Source organism: Hesperophylax consimilis, chromosome 15 (assembly GCF_061612785.1).
Source record: "Hesperophylax consimilis isolate HC1 chromosome 15, BYU_Hcon_1.0, whole genome shotgun sequence".
Taxonomy (NCBI): Eukaryota; Metazoa; Arthropoda; class Insecta; order Trichoptera; family Limnephilidae; genus Hesperophylax; species Hesperophylax consimilis.
In genome coordinates this window covers 26,802,800-26,819,744 of record NC_142850.1, presented here as the reverse complement: position 1 = coordinate 26,819,744, position 16,945 = coordinate 26,802,800, and the positions used below count along the sequence as shown (strand labels likewise).

Below are 16,945 nucleotides of genomic sequence, written 5' to 3'. Positions count from 1 at the left end.
ACATATTAGTATCTTGTTCTTTACTTACATTACGAATCATTAGATAATAATATAATTAAGTACTTCTTTAAAAAAAATATGGAGCTGGTGGAACAATTATCCCCATTATTTGGTCAATGTTGTGGGATTGAACTTGAACCTAAAAGGCTTTGGACAAAGCTATTCCAAAACATTTAGGGGCCTTGCGGTGAGGGAAAAGATGTGTGAAAAATACCTTTACATACTTCTTAATGACATGTCCCATTCCCTGTCTCATTAAATACCCCAAAAATTCATAAACCACTATAATTGTATTAACCACACAAAATATAAAATTATAATACAACAGTTTATTTTACACCACTTGGCATACAAATCAAAAGATTGTCATACAAGATGGTCTTTGGTTCAAATGTCGTTCAAACAAAATTGAACTAATGGTCTGACCAGGGCTTTTTAGGTTCATGGGATTGAAAGAAGTGAGCAGGGGAAGAGAAGCAGGATTAAATGCAAAGCACAATATATTTTTTTCATTATATACTTTATTTGTCAAATTTTGATATCTATAAAGTGCTAGTCCTCAATGGATTTTTCATAGAGATCATTCCTAATACCTTAATACTAACATTTAAGTTATTTCAGCAAAAATAAGTAGGTATCCAATCTCATAGAAATATATTATTTGTTTAAAGATCATATATCACTTCCCAAAATTGGTAACCATCTTCTTTAATATTATTCATTCATTCTTTTCTCAACCAAAACTAATAATAAAAATAATCATAAATATTGAATAGCCAACTAATGCATCTAGACAAAGTATAAACTACATATTTTGTAATCATAGTTTCTCAGAAAGAAATATTTTTCTGTAGGTAGGAAAAAAACTTATATAAAATAAATACTGGAGTTTATATTTTTAAGTATGTAGATAAGAAGTCTTAGAAATAATGGAAATATTTGTGTCCATGTAGAAGTACATGTTTGTATTACATATTAAATAAATGAAATTGCATGGAATTTATGTTGTAACTGCAAAGTGCTCAATGGTGGAGTGACACAGGTGATCATGAGGGACTATTTTATTCCAAGATACGTCTTTTGTTGGGATTGTCGCAGCAGACTGAAACAAAAACAATAAAAGTTTAATTAATTTTTTTTTATAATCACACAAATAATTAGTTGTCATGCTCGAGCAGGAGATTTCGATGCAATAAGATTGTTCCACCTAGCCAGGAGCGCTCCTGTCCCGGTGCGACCTGTACACTTTTTTTAGGTCTTGGAACACATGCTCCATGGATGAGGACGATGTTGGAGTTTAATCAGCTGGTGTACATGCAACTTAGAGTCAATATAGGAATGCAGGATGAACAGGGATTATTGGATTGACAACACAAACAGGAGATTTCTATATAAATTATAAATAGTCAATATAACCACAATTTGCAACTGCCCAGAGTCAGTGGGGCTATGGCATCCCTTATTGAGCTATGTTGTGAGGCTAAAGGGAGTGAGGAGAGGAAATAGATGGGATAGAAGACGATTGGGAAGCACCTGGCTGTTCAGATCTGGTCTCTAAACACGACTATTGCCATTTCAAGCAATGTTTCTGAATGCTGGTCTTTCAACAGAGCAGAGTATCTACCACTCTGGAATGTTTATGAATTTGTAGGAACGTGCAGGGGCGTGCAGACTGATGAGATAGGTATCAGTTTTACTTATAAATAATTGCTGCTTTAAGTTAAAAACATGCTTTCACACAGCGCCCTTGAGGTGATTTTCACCAAAATGGAGATATGCAAACGATCCAGTTAATATTTATTGTTTAAAAGCATCGCTCAGCCGTAGTTGAGTCAATTACAGTCCTACTTAAACAAATCCATTGTTTCCATTTGGCTTGTTTCAAACTTGAAAAAAAAAAATTCAGGAATTTTATGAACACGCACTGCATAATTTTATGAATAATCAATGATCGAATAAATATACTTGTTATTCCTTTCTCGCTAATAAAACAATAATTAGGCGTAAGAAAGAAAAATACTTTTGAAAATGTATATACCTACATTATAAATACAGGGTGTATCGGCACGTACCCGACAAACTTTAACCAGCTTTTCCTTAGCACATTTGGAGTAAAAATGTTATGGGCACTTTGCTGTCCGGTAACATTTTTTTTCAATTAAAAACAAAAAATTATTAAAAAAATCCACACTCCGTCACTGTCATTGGCATTGTTTCTCGTGTTCAACAGCTGTTATTAGCAAGTGTGTCAAAAAGCGTATTCGCTCTTTCATACACACTAAATAATAATAGTTAAAAATGAGACGAATGGTGCCATGCCATTTCGTTGTGATTGTAAAAGCGCGCCAATGTAGGTACGTAAGTATATTATTCAACGAAACTCGAATAAAATATTGTCAGATGGGTTTTCAAACTGTGACAAAGGATAAAACAGTGGTGACATGTGGTGAAAATATGAAAAATAAAAAAATGTTACCGGACAGCAAAGTGCCCATAACATTTTTTACTCCAAATGTGCTAAGGAATAGCTGGTTAAAGTTTGTCGGGTACGTGCCGATACACCTAAGTATGTGTTGATCACTCCAACTTTAAATGCGCAATCTATAGCCGGCCTTTGGACTCCTTTTTATAAATAAAAGAAATACAACCTGCATCATTCTACTTTCATGTGCACATTTCGATAGTTATATTTGTGTCAACCCAAGTGCCTCAACATTCAATTTTTATTAGCTTCATTTTGAATTATGCAAATTATAAATTTATTGTTTTTTAATGGCATGCGCAGAATTATTAAACTTTGCGAATAACTGTTAAGTATTATAATAAAAAAATGTTAGTACAGGACAGTCTCTGTTAGCATAAAAGGTTTGCCCTGGCTGCCTACTTATTGACACGAACACTCCAATCAGCTGCTGTATGTAGCATTTTTTCATGTGATCCGGGCTTGGTAAACGTGGAACCATCGAGTGATCTTAATTCTTCACCTGTGAGGGCCAAATCACCATTTTTGTTTATCTTTCCTCAAGTCTTATATATAAATAAGAAAAAAGTACGAGTATCGAAAATACCTAAAATAAAATTTCTACTTTTATCTTAGCAAAAACTCAAATGATGAGTACTTGTGTGATGTAATGACTGGAATTACTATGTCATGTATTTTCAGCTCGCAATCAATATCATTTGCATAGCTAGTAGAAATATTCTATTTAATATTTTTATTTTAGCCATTTGTACCTACATCCAAGTTTCCAAATGTTAATTTATTATGTATTAGTTACATACATACATTATTACATTTTTATTATTTACCAGTGGATCCCATAATTCTTCGCTATTGCTAATATCTTTCTCAAGCATCTCCGACTTGTTCCACCATTCACTACTGTATACCACAATGTTACTGTTAAAAACCTCATTACATGGACTTTAATTCAACTCCGTATCGCATTCCGGTGCAGAGATATTGCTTTAAGTATTCCTCGGGCATCCCCGACTTCTTCTAATATTCAAACCACTCTCTAAACACTCATGGCACTAACAAGAACAGACTTTGAAATTTTCAGCAATATTGGTCGACTACTTTTCGAATTTTGCGAGACCAAACATACGCAGACTGAATTTTTATATATTATTAAGAAGATTACATTTTCTTTTGATTAATATAGCTCCTACAATCCAGCTTGTATCCATCAATTAGTGCTGACTGTATGGTTTCCGGCATATTGCATTCCTTTAAAATCACCTCGAAAGGGTTTTATAATGAATATTTAGTTGAATTCCATGATCTATTGTAATAGCGGGTTCAGACGTTTCATATTTAGTTGATCAACTTTTATTGAATGACAAGATTTCTAACAAAAACTTGATCAACTTTATTGAAAGAAGGTTCACACTACTTCTACATCCAACCCAAACGAGCATAGTATTGAGATAATTCAGTTTTAAGGAAAAGTCAGATTTAAAAATCATGTGTAATTATGCAATTTACAGGAGGATTATGTAAGTTAATTAATAGAGTATATGTGTTATTTCGAAATGTTATATGTAGGATTTACTAAGATGGTAGAATAAAGAGATAATCATTAAAATTGGCGAAATCTTTTTAACATAATGCTATTTTGTGGATCGGATCCTTATAACAAATAGGTACAGATGTACATGATAAAAGATATATGACTGAAAGCAATTACATTTTATGTCTTTTTAATTAGAAATATCAGAAAGGAAAATTTGAATTTTATAAAAAACAAGAAAAGTTGTCAAATAAGTATAAAGTTCACATGTTCATCCATCAACATTACTCTTCACCCTCAATGTCAAAATCTGAACTGCCAGAAAATCCATCAGCGTTATCTTCAATAGAACTATTTTCCAATGAATTTTATATGTAGATCCTGAGCGTCTTTTGGAATGAGAGGTAGTAAAGATTTCAAGTCTTTCAACTTTGGCTCCAGAATTTCTTTGCCATTTGGTCAGAGAGAAAGGTATTAGCATTTCCAATGTTAGCATGGCAGGACGACGACCCCAGTTATTTTTATGTTCACTTCAACAAAAGCTTCCTCAAACGAAGATCTCATAAAAATGGAAAAAGGTTTATCTTTCTGCAAGAGAATTTCTTTCGTTTTCAACCATGAAACTTTTCTATACACAACATTCTTTCCAGTTTCCAGAACTACGTCTACTTGTTAATATGCTTTTAAGCTTAAATAAACCACTCACCTTTCAAGTGTCGAGTTGATTAACTAAAATTGAAATGTCTGAACCCGCTCTAAGAAATGACACCTTTTTTTTTCAAAGGGCCAAAAAGTAAAAAAAGATTTTAAGAAAACAATGTTGCCACTCAGGAACAATCGAGTAGTAACAAGAACTAGTTATGCATTAAATACATGTTTGATAGTCAGATATTGTGATACATATTATTTTACCTCTGAAATGATCTGTCCCTCTTCATTAATGTCAAACTGTTCGAACCCAAACACCAGGGGGGTAGGGTCACCGATGTGGAAGATACGGGATGATGTGCCCTTGTTTACTCGGAACTCAACTGTCTTGGCCATCAGTATGTTGGTGATCATGTAGATTGATTTTAGTCCTTTTGTTTCTGTAAACATTAAAAAATATATACTCAAAACAATAAAATTTTCAGATGTATCCCTGTTGCCATTTTCCATTGACTCTCGATGTTGCTAGGCATATACCGCTGTATCTGTACTTATTTGTTCATCAATTTAAGTTTTTTCATTTGCATTATTGGCAACATTGTACTTTTTGTGGAAATATTAAAAAAAAACAATGTTTTGTCAATTCATTAATTTTTCATGTAAATGGCGCTGAAATTCATCCAAATAAAATAATAATTATATAATATAAAGGACACAAGGCTTACGCCATCCTATATTTTAAATTGTGTGCTTTCTTTGAAAATGAAAACGTGTACAAAAATCAATAATAATGTTTCTTTTAGAATTGGATTTTAGTACTTACCTACCCATATATTTATTTACATGGAGGCAGAAATTTTAACATAGTGAGGTAGGTACCTAGCCCTATGTACTCTATATATTTTTTCATATGGTATACTAGCTACATACTCCAGTGTGATGTATATATATATATGAGGAAAAATTATCATATTTTTAGAAAATAATAAAAATATATTGGATGTAAGATGTAAAAGATGTGGGACCTAAACGCGATGCAAACTCAGTGGCTGGGCTTACATCGCGTTTAGGTCCCACCCAGGCGAAGTGTGTTTAATTCCTCGGCTGGCTAAGTCTTCCAACTCAACACAAGCAACATTTCCGCTTACTGTGGTGATAGTAGAAATTTTCAAATATTTTCAGGTTATTCATAACCATGGAATGTTTGTCTTTCTTTTAAAATAAAATAAAAAAATGTTAAGAAATATAATATACATATTTATTTTCAAATAAGATTGTTAATAAAAGAAAATATTCCCTATTTCTAACATGAGGTATTTAAGAAAGCAGTCGCCCAAATGCATATGTGGCTTGTTAGGACACGTGTCACAGTACCTACTCACTGGTTTCCCGTTTGCCACCTTTTTCTGACCTTTTCGAGCAGATCACAGTCCATTTGGGACCTTTTCTCAAAATGTGGAGTTTTCCATTGAGCCTAGTGGTCTCTGATGGAGTGAAAGTAGATGATCTACTTCGAGGCTTTTTGTATTCACCCACTAATTGATCTAGTCCAATTTTGATTATCAAATGGCTCAATGGTTTTTTATTGTTATTTTTTTAAATAAATTTATGTAAAATGTACGAGTTAATGGAACATATCTCCATCCCCCAAAAAAAGAGTTTACGCCACCATTTCAGCAATTTTCTTAAGAAGCAATACGACGATGCATACTGATCAGCACGATCAACCTCACCCACGGATTAAGTATAATCGATGATAACGTTTGGTTTATCCTTAAAGATGACGCCACAACTCTTTGTCATCCTTCTAATGGATGTGGATCCTGCGTTTGCAGAGGTTATTATATATGTATAGGCATTGTTAAAACCCTTTTGTTCTTTTTGTGTGGAGCATTTTTCTGCGTTTTTTGACTGCAATAATTTTTCATGGTGTGAATTTTGGCATTTTGATTTCATTTGGTATCCCTTTTATATTCGTCATAATTGTTCCTGTTAAATGACATTTTTAATTCCAATAGTTCATCAGCGAGTGGAATGCTAGTGTGGTATCTATCAGTGAACTTGTGATAGCCTTGTGCATTGGGAATAATCTGTAAATTATTTTGATACGGATGTAACGGAATCCTTGTGGTTACTGGTAGGCAGGTAGGTCTGGCCGGCCTAGTTGTTCTGTGGTGAGGCTTCCGTAATAAGGAAGAATGTTATAGACATACCCTGTTTCCGAATCTGTAAAAACATATATTCTAATTCCCCATTTTGTTGGTTTATTTGGGTTATACGAGATGAAACAGATCTTTCCTTTGAATTTCACAACCGGCTCAACAACACAAATGTTTTTGTTTGGAATAAAATACTTGGAAAACTTCTCATAAATGTATTCCAAAAATGCTTGCCTTTTGAATCCTGGTTCTTAAATTGCTGGTATCTGGATTGTTTGTTTTCAGGTGACACATTCAAAATATTTGGTTGAACCTTGATATTGTAAATATTTCAGAAAAGAAAGGGATCCCGGTATTGCATCTGGTAGTTCGATATTCTTGAATATTTGCTAGTGGCATTGCTCCTATATTAATAATGACTCCAATGAATGGCTAAAATTCATCTATTTCAATATCACGCCAATTGTGCTAAATGGAATTTGGAGGTAATTCTTTTGATTGTAATTTTGTTCTGGCGAAAATGTTGGATTCTTTAACAATTTCATCGGAAAGCTCGACTGTTAAAAACAATTTAAAACATTGAATAGGTTCTGAGATGGAAGCAGGAACCTGTGGACCTTTGTTTTGTGAGCCAATATCAATGTTTATAGTGTCCATAAGGTTGTCCTCTTCGGTCATATCTACCCAATTCTACTCCTGTAGATTAGGTATCTACATCTGAAAAACTGATGTTCAAAACATGTGTTTTTTTTTCGTCTATGTCCTATCCTCTCTCACTGCTTGAAATTATAATATCATTAAAAAAATATCAGAAAAGTCACTTTGCACTTCGAATACAAACTCGTCTTCACTACCACTGAATTGATTTAGATAGTTGATTTATGATTCAAAATTCTCTTCCATATTTATTGCGCAGTAAAAATGATTCAAATAAAATGAATGCGTAGTTATTGTTATGAATGAAAAACAGAGCAAAAAGCACAACCTATCGCTAATGAGTACTATATACATCTGAATAGAACCTGTGAATATACCTGTAAAAGGACCCTTTTATATACCTGTTGTGTATGTCGCCGCTGCGGCGCCATCGGAGTTGTTAGAATGTTTTTTACGTCGCCGTGGCGGCGACAACGGAGTACAAAAGGCTAGCTTTGTAGAAAGTAAGCCCGTCGTTCGACTGATTCGGTATCGGTACGAAATCGATTAAAGCCGGAGACCCTGCGCAGAAAATCCTCCAATGGTTGCTCCGCAAACCGTAGTGAACATTACTTTTTGACCCACGGTCTCCGGTTACTGTCGGTTTCGTACCATTACCGAGCCAACGGGACGACGGGCCTAATTATATGTAATAATATTTTTTCAAATGGGTTTTCAGAATGAACAACCACAAAAAATTTGAAAAAAATATGCTTACCCTTTTCTTGGGAGATGAAGACATTGTTTATGGGAGATTTATCCTTGGGAAACGTCAGTTTCGAGATGTTCAGCATTATCACGCGCACCTTGTTCTTTATTTCTTCATCTTGCAGGGTGATCTGAAAAAAAAACAACAATAATGCATGTAGATATTGAAATGAACACGAAATTTGATGCAGGGTTTTTTTTATATGATGATTATAAATAAGCAAAGACAATAATAGTGTTGTTGAAATTTAATAGATTTTTTACGGCTGATTTTTTTTTTTATTTTGTAAAAAAATCCGTCGAGCGCCATTGAGCAGGTACTAGGAAGGCAAGTATCTACCTATTTGATAAAGAGATTTTTTTAGGTAAGTCCTGTTATTGTCGGTGCAGTATTTTGTCATTTCTGGTAAGAAATAGAAAAAACCTAAATAACGCACACCGAACCGTAATAGTAATCTTATAAACCAAATAATAATAATTCACAATACCTTGGGCTTACACGAGCATAGGACGTATTATATTATATTCGTACGTCGCGTTAATTTTAAATGCGTTATTGTTAATGTTCATTTGAAGGTTGGAGTTAAAAAATATACCCAACCGTCACGTCGATGAACAATATTATTGAACAATGGTGGTGTTGTTGTCCCATCGCAATTTTGTTTGATTTTTGGTCTTGTAGGTTGAATCAAATGGCGTGAAACGAACTTAATGAACATGCAATCAATGCAACTTTTAATTATTTGAAGTTGAACATTTTTCGTAAAAATACGTATTGTTCAAATTCAAATATCACAAGGTGTGCTACATCGTAAGGTAAACAGGAAGAAATTTATATATTATTATCCATTAATCATTACAGTTACAGTGTTCTGCCTATATTCTTTAATTGAAGCAGTAACTCCTAAACAAATGATGGGAATTAGAAGCCGTAGAAAACGAATCGATTCCACAAACCCAATCGAATTGGGAAATTTTCTTATCCGCCAGACAGCTTACCTAAATCCGCTATCAAGATTATGCGATGTGAAGCCTCAGTCAGGGTGCATTACTCGGCTATTTTTCATGAGTGTGTATTCAATGTTTCGTAAAATATTTAAATTCACACTACTTATATTGATACACTTTTACCTAATTAACCGTCGATCAGGGTTGACATTTTTAAATTTCCGTAATGATTTTGAATTATGTTTTTAAAGCAAAAACTGCTTCAGAGGATAGGTGGACAGGTACCCTATAATAAGATTTTTGTTATCATTCAAATAAATAATCAATTTCTGTTTATTTTTCACATCAAACAGAAATCAAAACCGTTTGATAGTAGATAACGTGTGAGTGGTTTATTTATGGATAACGCCTTTTTTTCCGCGCATTACTAAAATCAATTCCCCATAAGAAAAACATTTTCTTTTAAATTAGCACTTAATTCTTTGATAAATTGCATAATATTTTTTAATTATAATTTCACGGATTCGAGGTTAATTAATTAAAAGGTACCTACTTACTTGTAACTAGGAAGTCGAATAGTGATTGGTACATTTTTATATAGGTACAGGTCGAAATAGTGATGCTATGGTAAATTGTTTATTTATGATGTTCTGTATTGGTTTATAAATATATTGATAGTTGTCGTTAGGTAACTAAATAATTCAATTTAATTGAGTGTTTTTAAGTATTTTCTCTTTGAAGTGTTAACCAGAGACGGTTGGCGAAAGATAGATTGTCTCCGATTACACGTTTTCAAAGGAAACCACAAATATACACAGGAAATAAAACCTGGCGGAGTTTTCTTTGATGATAAGAAAAACAACTTGAAGCCAAAAACAGACAGCTAAAAAAACACTTATCTAAAAATCAAAATCCCTGGAAACAATTTCAGATATAATTGTTTATTCAAATTCAAATAGAAATGTGCATTTTTTTGCAGGTTTTTAAAATTACTTTTATTCTTAATTTTGTATCACAAATCCAAACATTCACTAGAGAATTTAAGAAGTTAAACACAGTTTGTTCTGCACGGAGAAAAATGGGTATTGTTAATTTTTTAAGAATCTCTTCACATTATTCGTAATCCTGTTAAAAAACTGGATTGTATGCCCTTAACGAATGAACTGATAGGTTTCCAAGTAAGTTTAGTACTTTTAGTCGAATACGAATATATTATCACAAATTATCACGTGTTCATAAAATTCCTAATATTTTCGCATTTCGTCATTATACGTTACCAAGGTATGATAGCAGGTCATTGATGTATTATACTTTAGTCTATGTAGCAGGTGCATGAAAACGTGTGGCGATTTATTATGAATTTAGTAAAAGTTTGTCAGTAAACGACCTGTAATCCCGTTTTTAACCGGATTACCGATAATTTGAAAAGATTATTAATAAATTACCAATAATCATTTTTCTCCGTGCGGAAAATCCAAAAAATGTTAGTTCTCGACAACACTCGTGGCGTAGGATTCTATATAATCAATGACAAGATTTAAAAAAAATCATTTTGGAAGTGGTATGAGACGATACAATAAAAGTTGAGAAAACTTAATTTCGAAGCAGAAAAGCTTTCAGGAAAAGTGAAAAGAGAAACTAATAGAATCTTCACTTGAATCTCAGTCTCTCGGAATAAACTCAAAGACTTCAAAGCAGAACTGTAATCTAATAAAATAATCTAATCTCTTTACTATGTAATCGAATAGTAAAGAGTTCCAAGATAATTACTATACGAACTTCAAATCTCATCAATACCCGGCCTTTATACCCTGGCCCTGGCTCACAATCTAGGACGGGTTGTTTCGGAGAATTTGAACAATTCTTCAAATTTCAAAGTTAATTTTCAAGTTCTGTGAAAGATTTTCAGGTTCTATTATTATTTCAGTTCTGTCAAGCAACTAGCCTATCATGATATAATAACAGAACTTGAATAGGACTTACACAGAACCCGAAAATGAACGTTGAAATTTGATGAATTGTTGAGAAATTCTCCGAAACAACCGGTCCTTAAGTCTAACCAACTCAATAACGAATAGTAATATTATCTCAACCAGAATTGAGTAGGTACAGTTCTCGCAAATAACAAATTGCTAATAAAATGTATCATGTAGGTACGTGAAACTGGACGAATAACCTACGAAATCGGTATTTATTTCGCTAAAATTATTTAGGGACGATTTTTAAAGTTTAATAATATAGTGTTCATTCGAAAGCTAATTCTCTAACGTCTCTATAAATTATAAACAAAACGACGACGCAAGTGAAGAAGCAGTTCAGTACGGTTGAATTTGCCCTTGCAAATCTCTAAAATAAAGTGGGAATCTTAAGTGGTGAAGTCATGTAAATACAATATTCAGCGCGCGGCCCGGCGTAATGGACGAACCTACGGTCGAATTTGTCCTAGCAGGCCTAGAAAATTTATTTTTCCGAAAGGGTTTATATAAATTATTTCTGATGAACGTATCACTAAAATCTCAGATGTTTCTAGAGGGATTCCTCGGAAAGTTCATCGCCTAAAAAAATAAAATCTGGTACTTACCGCTAATTTCATGGTTGAAAAACGTTTTATATAAAATATTTCAATAGTTAAGTACTGTTTAAATTAATCTTTAATATAAATAACTTCTAACCTCTAAAATATATATATTATCGTTACGAATTCATCGGAATTAATTAAAATATGAGCCACGAGCGCACTCCGAGGCGAGTCTTGTGTCGCCCTAAAACGATCAATTAAAATGATTAACTTAAAACCAATAAAACGCTGGCAGACTCATTTAATTTCAATCACACGAGCATGTCGCTAGCGGGCGGTACGTGGTACATTTGCCAAGTACTTTTAGACTTTTCTTTAAATGTGAATACCGCACCAGAGTCCCAACTGATCCAAACCGTCGGGAGCCAGTGATACTGTGGCATCCCCAATTGGGTATGTCGTCGGTAGTAGGGAGAAAATAATAGTGGGGAAGTAACCGTCTATTCAGATATGGTCACATGACTAAAGTCATTTCAAGCAACGTTTCGATTCTGACTCGATCCTAACCTTACCTGAGCGACGTATATCGTGTTTTATGTAGGTGGCGAGGTACACAAAGTTCTTTTCTACAAGTTATTTTTTTTGACTCGTGTCTTTTTATCAAAGTATTTTGCACCGATATAAGCCACAGTATGAGAGAGCTTCCAATGCGAGAAAGATATACAGTTATATAGCCGCTTCGTACTAGAAAGCAATTTAAGTACCTACATACTGGGTACGGTTCTGTGAGTATAATATGAAAATTATATGTATAAATGACTTAATTATCCATAGAAAAGCCTCTGTTGCATCCGAAACTGCTTCCAAATTACAGCTTAGAATAAACACGTCACAACACAACGAATGAACACTTAGACGATATTAATCACTTTCAATACTTCCTTCTTTTCAAAGATTATGTAGGTATACAATATATAATCAAAGGTATACAAAAACCACAAACAATTTGCTTCCAGTAATTCAATTCTTCTTCTGTTTATTTCCAAACAAATGCACTCGAATTTCAGTGTTCTTCCTAGTGTTCTAAATTTTCAAATCCTTTTCCAGCAAGTTGATGGTTGGAGATAGGTAGGAACTGGATAAATGACATTCCAGTAGGAACTATACATATTGTCATTTTAAAACCAAACAATCTCTAACTGGAGCTTAATTTTTTGGTTTGCTTGCAACATTAGTATTATTTCATCTATTTTGCAGGCTAGGTACTGAATTCCAAGATCTGATTAAGATGAGCCAAACCAGTTTCAGTGCAAAAAATGGAACAAGCTGGTTCTCAGAAAGACGATAGCTTAATATATATATACATTACAACTCTTCACAGAGCCTGTCATTTACGACATCAAAGAAATCTTTTTATAAGCGTGAGTACTGGTAGGTAAGTAGGTAACTAACTATTCCAGAAATAATGAATTCATAATTTATTTTACGGGCGATTTGTGTAACAAGATTCTGCTTGTTGCCAGGCGGTAAAGGAAGTAATACAAAAATGAGATTGAAGGTGGGTACCTACCCTTACCTAAACCTCATACCTTTCATGATTATATTGCGCAATAATCTACAGAGGAGGTTGTAGGTAAATTAAAATAAAATTCACTATATCAAGATTTAGAAAAAATATAAAATACGGAATATTTAAATACAGTTTTTTAAACTTTAGTACATCTATTTTAAAATGTGTTAGTAATAATAAAAAAATGGTTTTACTGAGGATTAAAACTTCCTACTCAACTAGAGTCGACAACTCTACCAACGTCGCCAAATGTCGATCGGGTAGGACCGACATTTATTTCGTAAATTAACTGCTGTAATCTTTGATCTTTAAAATTAAATTTTAAAAATTACACAACAACTGCCCTGATGATGGACACTGCGATGCTGTCCGAATCGTTGGCTAAAGAAGGAGGTAGCGCAACACGGCATAATACCCCAAAAACAAATCAGTATAATAGTTTTGGCCGTGAAAATCTCAAATCATACCAAATGCGTATATTTCCGCGCGTGTGTATGTAATTACCACCAAAAGTTGATAGAGTGCATTGTCATCGACAACGAGTCTATCTGCCGAGTTTCAGCTCGATCGAATATCGGAAAATGGGTTAATTTCTGCAATCTAGATTTGCATTCATGAATTACTGAAAACAAAAGTACTTATTCAAATACAGTGGTACCTCGACATACGAGTGCCCCAACATACGAGTTTTTCGAGATACGAGCCGGCGAGCGAGTGATTTTTTGATTTGAGTTACGAGCGAAATTCGAGTTCTTTGTGGAGTGGGTAAACCTGGTTTTCGGCCCTTCTGTTAAATATCTACAGGAAAAAAACCTACCCGTGCAAGCCCTTCTCATCCTCGACAATGCCCTTGCTCATCCACCAAACCTCGAAGATGGCATCCTCGAGGAGTTCAAATTTATAAAGGTTCTCTACCTACCACTCAACACCACTCCTATCCTGCAGCCCATGGATCAGCAGGTGATTTCTAATTTTAAGAAGCTATACACCAAACATCTATTTCGGCGCTATTTATAAATACGTTTTTATTATTCAAACCTACGTAACAAAAATAACTTGGGTGACATTTTGGGGGTTGGAACGGATTAATGGTAGTCTAATTGTTTTGTATGGGGAAATCTAAATCGATATACGAGTAATTCAAGATACGAGCAAGGTTGCAGAACGAATTAAACTCGTATGTCGAGGTACCACTGTAGATGTATTTATAAAAAGAGATTGAACACGTTTTAAACTGTTGACATGTAGGACATCAGTGATATTATACACCCACCTATCTGGTACATTAATATCACGTCCTAAAACTTACGCTTCGGCTATTATTTTTGACCGGCAAGTATTCTGCCGTTTACTTATTTATAATTAAAAACTATTTATTAACTACTGTTGTAAAATTTCGAATGCGGTGGAGATAATTTGAATAACATCTCTTTCTGTCACATGAGTGGTTAATGAGAAAGAGTGAGAGGTTGCAACTAATATCAGCGGTGTGTATTGCATAATGTTTAAATTTAAATCAATGTGAATGAACTCCTCTAGAAAAAAAAACGCAGCGGTTATTGACTTGAGTAAAAAAGCAGTTGAGTGTATATTTATAACATGCAGATATATTTATATACTAGCTGTACCCCGCCACGTGTTGCTGTGGCACAGACTGTCTGTGCTGATAAAAAAACAAGATGTTTTTACCTGTGAGAATTGACATCTATACGATATGGGTATAAAAAAAGAGATGTGTATTCGAATGCAACGTTGTTTCAAATTTTCGACAAAACGTTTCGAAAAGTTCACTTTTTCAAGTTTCAAGTTGAAAATAATTGTTATGGCTAACAACTCGTATAACTGGTCTTTTAAGAGAAAGCTAAAAGCCGAAATGTGTATATTCTTGGTATACCTTATATTGTAGGTAATAGACATTAAAATCGCTTGACAAACGGAGTCTAGAAACGTTCGATTTCTAGCACAAAACTGGTTTTTATTTATTTTGTAAATAATTTTATAAGAAAGCAAAAAAGTTAATCAAGTGAAACTGTCACAGATAATCTAAGCAATAATACTGTATTTTTTAAAGTTGTTTCCTTTACACGTTCATACATTTCTATTGAAAAAATATATTTTTTTGTAGTACATATACATTTATATTTTTTACTGAGTAATTGATTTTTTTATTTGTATTCTACTCAAGCGAAACGATAGGAAACCTTCAATTTATCTAAAGCAGATTTTTTGGTATTCATAATATACACCAATTCATCATAAAGATTAATCAAAATAGTGATATAGCATTAAGCTTCGCCTTAAGTGTGACGAGCACTCTTTAAATTATTGTATAAAAATGACACGTGCAACGTAGTAATAAACAAACATACTAATTTCGGTCTGTGCTGTTCGTTAGTTAGTCCTGCGTGAGAGTAAACTCTGGTACAATTAACTCAAATTCGCACTGATTTGTCACGGATGAATTCAGAATATCCTATGATTTTTCACAGGTCTGCGTAATGTTTCTTGTAATGTAATAATGATAATGGAATCCTAAATAATTAGAAAATCTTTATCACGAAACTTAAACAAATTTCTAATTGATAATAATGTATATTTAAGTTCTGTGAAAGTTTCATTCATGATCTGTTATTATTCCATTATAGGCCAGTTGTTTCTCAGAACTTGAATAAAACTGTCACAAAACTTAAATATTAACATTGAAATTTTATGTATTGTTCTAGTTCTGTAGAACAACTAGCCCAAACTGTCGAATTGTTAGCTCTGGTGCCATGAAACTTGCACAGTGTTTTCTGTAAAGAAATTCAAGTTCAATACAACTATTTACAGCTCGCAATGATCTATAGCAGGGGTCTCCAAACTTTTCAGCCGGAGGGCCACATTGACTACTCCAGTGAGTTCGGAGGGCCAAAACCGTTTTAATTTCTAGACACCCATATTTTCTGTCCTAGGGGGGGGGGGGGGCAGACAATAGAATTTTCAGGGATGAAAATATAGCTTTAGATAACGTAGCTTTGAAGATAATTTTTGATACTCGTTTCTTAGACCTTGATATCATTGCGAATCAAATAAAGATTTTTCAAAAAAATCCTCTTGATATATTCGCGCGATACTTGTGGACGCAATGTATTGGTGCCAAGTACCTCGCCAACGAGCATATTTATTTATTCGCACGAAAAAATTCGCGGAGTTTTCGCCCCTTCTGAGCAAGGTCTTAGCCATTAGCTGTCGCGGGTCCTTGATGACACTGGTCATAAGATGTCGCGGGCCGGATGGAAGACACTGGCGGGCCGGATACGGCCCGCGGGCCGTAGTTTGGAGACCCCTGATCTATAGGAACAACGATATTTCAAACTCAGTATTGTCATTGAGTGTTACCACGTACATTACCATATATTATATTGCATCATAAATGTTAAAAACAAACTGGGTAGAAATCGGGAGGTTATAATAGAAGTTACATAAAAGTCAATGTACAAACTGTAAAATTTTTCTACCACATATTATATGGGTAAGTTTATATTTACTGATTACACGTGTAAGGGAATATTATAGGTAGCTTATGTACAGGGAAAATGAAGGTTGGCTACGAAGCAAGGTCGTAGGTAAACCTTCTATCGATTGGTCGGGCCAAGGACTCTTCAAGTTCACTGGGAGTTTCTCCCGTCGGAGGTCGTCGGGTCAT

General features: G+C 33.9%; 1 protein-coding gene across 2 annotated transcripts in view; it reads right to left on the bottom strand.

Moving 5' to 3' along the window:
* Positions 1–532: 532 nt before the first annotated feature.
* The window catches only part of LOC149417577 (uncharacterized), a 47,250-nt gene continuing 30,837 nt past the window's right edge, over positions 533–16,945 (bottom strand). The window contains exons 2-5 of one of the 2 annotated variants that reach the window (XR_016303267.1): positions 8,235–8,355; positions 4,926–5,101; positions 2,885–2,984; positions 533–1,102 (exon numbers count right to left, since the gene is read on the bottom strand). Coding sequence is in view for 1 of the 2 variants with exons in the window: in XM_089640094.1 (XP_089496220.1) it covers positions 1,001–1,102; positions 4,926–5,101; positions 8,235–8,355 (399 nt within the window). In the remaining variant the exon portion in view is untranslated. The remainder of the gene's footprint in view (positions 1,103–2,884; positions 2,985–4,925; positions 5,102–8,234; positions 8,356–16,945) is intronic. The other variant, XM_089640094.1, reaches the window with a different exon arrangement.